General features: G+C 46.4%; 1 protein-coding gene and 1 pseudogene across 1 annotated transcript; both read right to left on the bottom strand.

Annotated features, from left to right (window-relative positions):
- Positions 1 to 168: 168 nt before the first annotated feature.
- On the bottom strand, positions 169 to 8,442 carry LOC136483305 (calcium-binding protein CBP-like; annotated as a pseudogene).
- On the bottom strand, positions 7,032 to 8,806 carry LOC136479083 (calcium-binding protein CBP-like). The gene is made up of 3 exons (XM_066477059.1): positions 8,642 to 8,806; positions 8,449 to 8,587; positions 7,032 to 7,042 (listed from the first exon to the last, which is right to left on the bottom strand). Exons 1-3 carry the CDS (start codon positions 8,804 to 8,806, stop codon positions 7,032 to 7,034), a joined length of 315 nt encoding a protein of 104 aa, XP_066333156.1.
- Positions 8,807 to 9,086: the final 280 nt, after the last annotated feature.

Here is a 9,086-nt window from a genome sequence, read left to right as displayed (position 1 = left end):
AAGTAGTAGTAGTCTAGATATATAGTAGAAGTAATGTGTCTAAAAAACCAAAATGTCTTATAATTTGGAATTGAGGGCGCAGTTCTTATTCAACAAACTGATAAGTCCACAATGCAGCAATTTCTGAGCCACCCATAGTCCCATACCCACCCTCAGGCCACAACCATAAAGCATCTGTTCAACCAACAAGTACCTTCTCCATTCCAGAGTAACTTTATGACTCGCAACACATGCTAAATCCAGAACTGAAACTCATCTAAAAAAACTCTGCGAGCATAACCATCTTTGTACAGCAGGCATAGTATTACATAATAATACTTAAAAAGGCTTATAAAGCTTGTTCTGAGCTGTGGAGTGAACTGCCACTACGCGATGAGGAAAGGGAGCACGGTCAGCATGAAGGCCTCGTACGGTAAAAGTTGCCGACCCAGAGTACGCAGTGTCCTTCTCCTTGAACTTCTCAGTCAGTCCCTGCAAAGTAATCCAAATAAATGACCACAGGTAAGATCATAACTGTATTTCCACGATCAGATGCAAAGAGAAGTTTGAAGTGTTCGCGTTTGCACACTACAGTACAGGCATTAGTTGTTACCTTAACAGTGAGGCAGCATCTGCAGAGGTAAAGGAAGAAAAAGAAAACACAGTTAGTATTTGTGGTACATGACAAACTGAATGCAGATTGCAAGTTAGTATTTGTGGTACATGACAAACTGAATGCAGATTGCAGATAGGACATTTAAAAAAAAAATCAGTTTTAGACATCGCAACAGTCTTGCATCAGAAGACATAACTGAACTTAGCAGGACAGTTCATTAACGAATCAGTCTAGTTAAATCTTTAACTAGTTATAAGACGAGTTTACTACTCATAGCCTCATAGGCTGATATCAACCAGTTATGAACATCCATGACAACACTGTGAAATACAATAATTTCCTTACTGATAAGGTTCAGCAAACATTGTTAAGAAATGAGCAGCAGTTAGATTGAAGGAAGGTCCTTACTCAATGAAGTTATCATATTCAATTGCTTTGCTCTTGCCCCCAGTCTTGTCAAATTTAGACACAAGCAGATCGAGGACGGTTGGAGAGACAGAATATCCCAGACTGACAAGAGCATCACGCAGTTCTGATGTGTCAATCCTACCACTTCGATCACGATCAAACCTCTCAAATATTGCCTGAAAAATACAGCAAAACATCGCTTCACTACAATACTTCATTGGTTAATTTTGCTTCACTACAGTAAAGGGAAAAAGGGAACATTAAGTTGTAGGTCATCTTACTCTCCAGTTCTGAAGACTGTAAAACACAGAAGTAAATTCCTTGGGTCCTGAAAGGGCAGAAACAAACATTAGCATATTTTTATTACGAGAAATCTAGACTGTACAGGAGACAGAAGGGAAATGCTGAATCTGATATAGGTGGTCTTCATACTAGTCGGAAAAAGGGAGAGAAAAAGAAACACAAGTTAGCACTGATCTTTTAAGGTCACACGAATGAAGAAACACATGCCTCATGGCTTGAATAAAATGGTATATGAAAATCTTGCATAAATTGTTTTAAATATGAAGATCAGTAAGGGCTTTCAAGTTACACAGAATCTGTACCAAACTGGATCTAAACTCCAGAAAACAGGATTGCCCAAAAGGCATCACGGCCATTACCAAACTATGTGCTAGTGTCACATCGAAAAGCTGGAGAGTGACATAGCCTACTAGCAATACTTCATTGTTCAAACACTAGTTCCATACAAGAACTTCATGTTACTTGCAGTATATTGAGCACATGAACGACACTGGAAAAAATAACCCTATAACTACCTAAGTCATCTACAGCCTAGTCCTCTAAATGATCATTTTGGATTCTGCACATAAAGAAATGGATCTACTAGACCAATTCAATATTGGCCACTCAACCAAAGTCCAAAACGCAAGTAAACTATCTGCTTCTTTAAGAACGGATCAAATTGCTAGTTTGCCACTACAGACCAAAGAACAGACCACTCGGTGTGCCTGAGACAGCTGGTAACTGGTGAGTAATTTCTAAATGAACGCATCTAGAGCTGACTGGTACAATCCATTAGGCCTCTTCCATTTCCTGATCGCCAAACTATGTGCCAGGCTGCCACGTTACAGCAAATGGCTAGAGAGCAACATGGCCTACTAGCAGTACTCAATCGTTGACACACTACAAAGAAGTTCCATGGTTTGCAATAAGACTGCCAACAGGACTTCATGTTCCTTGCAGTATCTACAGCACATGGTCAGTACTGGAACTTAATCTTATATAAGCACATAAGTTGTCTACAGTCTACTCTTCTGCATAATCATCTTGGATTCTGCGCTGCACATAAAAAAATGGGTCTACTTGATCAAATCAATACTGTATTTGCCACTAAATCCATGTCCAACTCGAACTTGCTAAAGAAAGTAAGCTCTGGGCTTGTTAAAGAAAGGATCAAATTGGCGCTACGGACCACAGAGCACACAAATCCGTGTGCCTGTCACAGGCTGGTAGTAGTAGTAGTATTGTAAACCCACGTAGGAGCTGCGCTGGTAATGTCAATGAGGCTGTAAACCCACGTAGGAGCTGCGCTGGTAATGCCAATGAGGCCTCGGTAGGCGTACCCTTTTCCCATTTCCCAAAGTCAAAACATCTTGTGCAGGTGAAGGCGGCTAGTCAGAGTGCTTGGCAAACCCGGAGGATTACACGTGCCGAGCAGAGTTGCGTGCACGACGCAGACCGGAGTACCGGACACCGCTGACCATCGCTGATGAGGACGACGAGCAGGGCACCCGCCCGCCCCCAACAAGCTAACTAACGCCCTACCACGAATCGATCCGTGCCGCGCACTAGAACGAACAACGGCAGGAGCAGAGGGGGCTGAAGTCTCAAGAGGTTGAGATAGCGCGAGGTCGTCTGACTGACTCACCGATCTTGCGGACGTTGGTGTTGGTGAAGAGGTACATGAGGAGGTGGACGGTGCGGAGGCTGAAGCTCTGGTTGTACCCCGACAGCGCGGACTGCATCTCCTTGTCGTCGATCATGCCGCTGCCGTCGCGGTCGGCGGCCTGGAAGCAGGCCACCACGTTGGGGTCGGTCCCCGGCGGGAACGCCGAGGGCACCAGCGACGCGAACGGGCTGCCGCCGTACCCTGCAGGTCCTCCTCCCCCGTACGGCGGGGCTGGGGCGCCGTAGGGCGGGGCGCCGCCGTACTGCTGGGGTGGTGCGCCGTAGCCGCCCCCACCGCCGTAGGGGGGCTGGGAGGGGGGCGGCGCGCCGTAGTAGGGGGGCGCGGAGCCGGAGGAGGTCTTGCCTTCCTTGGGGGGCTTCGTCTCGCCGTACGGCGGCGGGGCGCCGCCGTACTGCTGGGGTGGTGCGCTGTAGCCGGCCCCACCGCCGTAGGGGGGCTGGGAGGGGGGCGGCGCGCCGTAGTAGGGGGGCGCGGAGCCGGAGGAGGAGGAGGAGGTCTTGCCTTCCTTGGGGGGCTTCGTCTCGCCGTAGGGCGGCGCGGAGGACGCGGGCGAGGAGCCGTACGGCGGCGGGGCGCCGTATCCCCCGCCGGAGCCGTAGGGGTAGCCGGCCATGGGGGGCGTGGCCGCTTGGGGGCTCGGGGTCGGGGCGTGGAGGAGGGAGACGGCGAGATCGCGGTGGTGGCCTGGTCGGGGGGAGGTTGTGTTGGGAATGGAAAATGGAATGGATTCCTCCTTTTCCTTGGTTTGGTTGGAGATGGAGTTGGAGGCTGGCTGCCTGGGTTTTATGACGTGGCGAACCGAAACGGCTTGGGGAGCGTGTCAAACTGGGTCCGCTTCTTCTGGCTCGAGTCAGAAGACGCGTTGCGAGGATGCGCGCGCCCGCCAGTGCTTCGTGCCCAAGGAAGGAGCGTGTCTTCGGCGCGGCGATAGCGTTCCCGCGTTTTGTTCGTTCCGTGCATGCCATGTACATACACCCCCCTGTATGCTTAGGTGGGACAAGGTCAGCAGGCCATGGCCCATGGCCCCACCGCCTCAATCTCTTCGCTCATGGCCAGCAGCCCCAACAAGAAACCGAGCTGGGCCGTACGTGACCGTGCCCAAAGCGCCAAATTCTATATGGAAACAAATCTATTTGACCTCTTCAACTATTCGGGCAGTCCAATTTGCTCCCTCAGTTGTAAAACTAAATTTGTAGTGTTATCTAGCTTTTGAAAAGGTCTAATTTATCTTTTCAAATGGTTTTGGAAGCGAGTTTCATTGACGTACGTAGACGTACACACAAAGGGTAGTTCATGGAGAGTGGTTCATGTTTTGGGGAGAAGAAAAAATCAACAATAGCTCAATCGAGCGGCCTCGTATTTCATGTTATTTTTTGAGCTTGTCATCCATCCATCTAGCTCTGCAACTCAAGCTAGGCCGGTTTCGCATTGATTATGAAAAATGAACATAAAGACGATATATGTATGATTTCGATGTTAGGCCCTAAATGCATGCACTTATGGAAATAGCCCAGTAATCTTCTATAGGAAAATCCTATCAAGTACAACGGAACAGAGTACGTATTTTTCACTTTTATAAGGCCCTGTTTAGATCTCACCCAAAATCCAAAAATTTTCAAGATTCCCCGTTACATCAAATCTTGCGGCACATGCATGGAGTATTAAATGTAAGTAAAAAGAATAACTAATTGCACAGTTTATCTGTAATTGGCGAGATGAATCTTTTAAGCCTAAATAGTCCATAATTGAACATTTTTTGCCAAATACAAACGAAAGTGCTACAGTGGCCAAAAGCCAAAAGTTTTCGCATCTAAACGGGGCCTAAGATAGGCCTCTTTGTCACAGACAAACTCAGTATAGTCTTTTCACCCATAGTAATGCTTGCACGGACATGTCCTAGTATAAACAAATAAGTTATAAGCTTTTTATGGCATCTACAACTTTGGCGCATTGAATCGGGTGGGTGCAGTGCATGCCTATTTTCGTCAAAACTAGTGCATGATTTTGGTGGTGCACCTTTGGTGAGGTTGGAAGACTCCATAGCACGAGGTGATCGGACTACTCAGACCATACTATCACTCTGTCAGACTAATATAAAAGTGATTTATAGCGGTGATAAAAAAGTTGGGAGGTTTTAGAGACAGACTCTGCCAAAAAGATTTGTGTAAATTGTTTTCAGTGTAAGCCGGCTATTTACATAAAGGTAGCACGAGAATAATATCTATCTTTATAATTGGCCATTTACTAAGACGACAGGCTTTGTCCCGCATCTATAAATGGTTTCCAAACAAAAAAAAATGAAAACACAGCAAAAAAAAAAAATCAAGCCCACTAGCTAAACACGGTGTTCACGCATGCAGTTTTAAGGCATCGTTTGTTGGCGCGGCTTTTAGGTGCTCCGGCTCTAAAAGGTGTGGAGACTGTTTGACACTGTGTCTTACTGTAGTGCATGACCGTTTTTTTTTAATGAACTACGAAATGGAACAGCCATGAGCTACAGTTGAGGCTCCGATCGGCTCTGCTACAGCACTGCTATAACAGCAATTGAAACATAAGAACATTCCCTTTATAGCCTTGACACGAGTGGGCCCACCTATAGAAAATATAAAATGAAAAATATTTTTTCAAATAGATTTGACTAAGTAATATTTGGGCTCCTCAACTATATCAAATACAAAATTGTCAACTACAATGTTGTAGATTGTGTAAAAGGCTACAACTTTGGTATAGACCATGTCAACATTTAAGGTCATTAAAAATTCATAATTTTCAATTTTAAAATCTAAGAATTCAAAATGAACATTTTGGACTCTACACAATCTCAGATAAAAAAAACTTGTCACATATAGACCATGTTAACATGCAAGGTTGTTTGAAAAATTCTAGAAGTACATTTAGGGACATATGGAGTAAAAATGGTTAAGAAAAAGAAAATCCTACTCTTGCTTGCATAGTTGCATGCGCGAAGCATAAAAAAGATGCTAAATAGTTTATTCCCAAACTTAACTAAAGCGAAATTCATATTGTCAAATGGCACGCAGAAGTGCATTGAGAACAGATTGAGTAAAAAAAGCCTATGGAAAAGAAAATCCTACTCACACTTGCATAGTTGCATGAATGAAGTATAAAAAAAGATGGTAAATATTTGATTTGTAAACTTAACTAAAGTGAGAATTCATATTGTGAAACGACATCTAGAGATACATTGAGGGACAAATGGAGTAAGAAAGGCCTGCTCATGCTTGCATAGTTGCATAAATGAAATTTAAAAAGGATGTAAATTTTGATTTCCAAACTTAACTAAAGTGAAACAAAAAAAATAATGGTAAACAACATTAAGTAGTTTTGCAGTAGGCAAAAAAAAAAAGTTGCCTAGCACATATATGGCATATGTGTGAGCTTGCCCTAGGATGAAGGTGGCCAGAATCTTACATTCTTATATGAATTTTTGTAATTCGATCTGACCACTTTCGACTTCTTCTCAGGGCAAGGTCCAGTGACAAGCGTTTAATCCTTTGGCTTGATGTTGCAAAGGGTGCTTACCGCACTCAGTCACCGGACGTCCACCAGGATGCTTGGATAGTTTTTGAACTGGTCCATGTTCCTTCGGCTCTCCCGTACGGGACATTTATTTGCCGATTTGCGACGTTGCGACACTAGGCCGAAAACTGTGGGAGGCGCCGGCCCGTGCATGCGTGTGAAAGAAACTACTCCAAAGATAAAAGGCCCATCAGGCCATCACAGGGAGTCACAGCCCAATCAGCTCGATGATCCAGCAGCCCACCAACTCAGTGGATAGCGCGCGCCGCGCCGTCCTCCCCAGGATTGGAACGTGTGACTAACCGTATCGGGCCATAACTCTTTTGTTGTAGTGAATAGTGATCTAGGCATGTGTAAACTTTTTTTTCTATTTATTGAGATCGATAAACTTCTATTTCCAAAAACTATTATAGACAAGTACATATAAATTTTTTATTGTTCAACTTGCTCGAGATTTTTGCTGTTTTATAGAAGCTCTTATAAACAGCTTGTATACACAAGTATATAAGCTTCTCGCTATTCAACATCTGCGAAAAGAGAAATAAGTTCCGAAAAGAATTCACTTAGTTATATTTTGTTTTAAAAACTTTTTATAACAATTGGAATAATAATTTTTGATAGAAAACAATTCAAAATACAAATTATACTACAAAATGTTTTTGTACACTTTTCAAATAAGTTTTTATACTGAGGAGGTGGACTACAGTAACGTGGAGGGCGATGGTCTACTTATAGATAGACATGTAAATTACTTCTATTATGGTTACAGTCCATCTCGAAGTAGGTGTAAGTCAAGAAAGTAAAATTTGCTCTTAGAGTAAATGTCCGTGTCACGTGGACTGTTGGATGATGTTTGTCCTATCTAGGACGCACACACATACTTCATCCGTCCCTAAATATTTATCATTGAGGGAACAATTAGATGTCCTCAATTAATTGTCGTTGCCCTTCCACATGGGCCTCACCCATAGCTGTACCACCGTCAAGCAGGCAGCCTTATCCCTTCACCTCCCGATCGTGGCCTCACATAGCACACACTGATTTGCTTGATGTAAAAGAAATCAATGTTGTGTGTGGCACGCGTGCTTCTTCACACCACAAACATAGCATTAATGATATGTCCATTCAAATGTGCAGATGAAAGTCATTGTTACATAGGGGTGTTACGGCGGTCTTTTGCCATTCACATTGGTTTCTGGGTTTAGTTCTCGACGACAGATATTAAAGGACGAAGGGACTATGGCACCAACGCCACCATCGTGAACGGGGACGGGCTGCCCCTACCCGTGCACTAGGCACTAGCGAGGGCGATGTCACATCTTACTACTACTGTCAATTTGCTTTTACATGATCAGATGAATCTTAGTTATTAAAAACTTGTTTGGTTGAGAGCTGGACAGAGCTACCTAGAACAGGAAACACTCCCATGCGTTTGATCTTGGTAAACTGAGGCTAGATGTGCTGCCTGCCCCAAGACGGCCAAGAGACAAGACTCTCATCCAAACAGCCTCTAGATTTACTAAACCCTATTTTGGTTTTGCCAACTTGACATGATTGGTTAATGGAAGTTTAAATTCCCCTCAAAAAGAAAAAAACTTTGGCAATAACAACACAATAAACTAAGGTGGCTATGACTCGGTTACCGCGTACTACCCTTCTCCCTCCCATTTCCCAAAGTCAAAACATCTTGCGCGGGTGCAGGCCCTTAGTCAGAGTGCTTGGCAAACCCGGAGGCTTACAGCCTTACAGGTGTCGAGCTGCGTGCACGACGACGCAGACCCGCACCGCTGACGAGCACGACGAGCAGGGCACCGCCACCAGCTAACGCACTACCTCGATCGATCCGTGCCGCGCACTGGAAGGAAGAACGGCAGGAGCAGGCTGAAGAAGAAGAGGCTGAGAGAGGGCGAGGTCGTTCGTCTGACTGACTCACCGATCTTGCGGACGTTGGTGTTGGTGAAGATGTACATGAGGAGGTGGACGGTGCGGAGGCTGAAGCTCTGGTTGTAGCCGGACAGCGCGGACTGCAGCTCCTTGTCGTCGATCACGCCGCTGCCGTCGCGGTCGGCGGCCTTGAAGCAGGCCACCACGTTGGGGTCGGTGCCAGGCGGGAAAGCCTAGGGCACCAGCGACGCGAACGGGCCGCCTGGCGGCGGCGGCGGCGGCGCGCCGCCGAAGGGCGGGGCGGAGGGGGGTGGCGGGGAGCCGTACGGCGGCGGGGCGCGGTAGCCGGGAGGTGGAGGCGGACCGTGGGGGTAGCCGGAGCCGGGAGGCGGCGGGTAGCCGGCCATGGTCTTGGGCCTTGGGGGCTCGGGGCGTGGGGGAGGGAGGGAGACGGCGAGATCGCGGTGGTGGTGGTGAGTTTGTGTGTTCGGAATGGAATGCGATGGAATTTAAATGCCGTGCCGCTGATGGAGATGCGGAAGGGAGCAAAGCAACGGGCAGCTTTCCTTGGGTAGTTGGGTTGAGCGGCTCCTGTCAAACTGGGCGCTTCCGCTCCGTCTCCGTCTCCGCGCGGGCCCCGAGACGCGTCGCGATGGACGATGACGATTGACGATGACGATGCGCGTG

This window comes from Miscanthus floridulus, chromosome 9 (genome assembly GCF_019320115.1).
Source record: "Miscanthus floridulus cultivar M001 chromosome 9, ASM1932011v1, whole genome shotgun sequence".
In the NCBI taxonomy this organism is placed as follows: domain Eukaryota; kingdom Viridiplantae; phylum Streptophyta; class Magnoliopsida; order Poales; family Poaceae; genus Miscanthus; species Miscanthus floridulus.
Note: the sequence above shows the minus strand (reverse complement) of the source record. Positions and strands in the feature narration are given on the sequence as shown.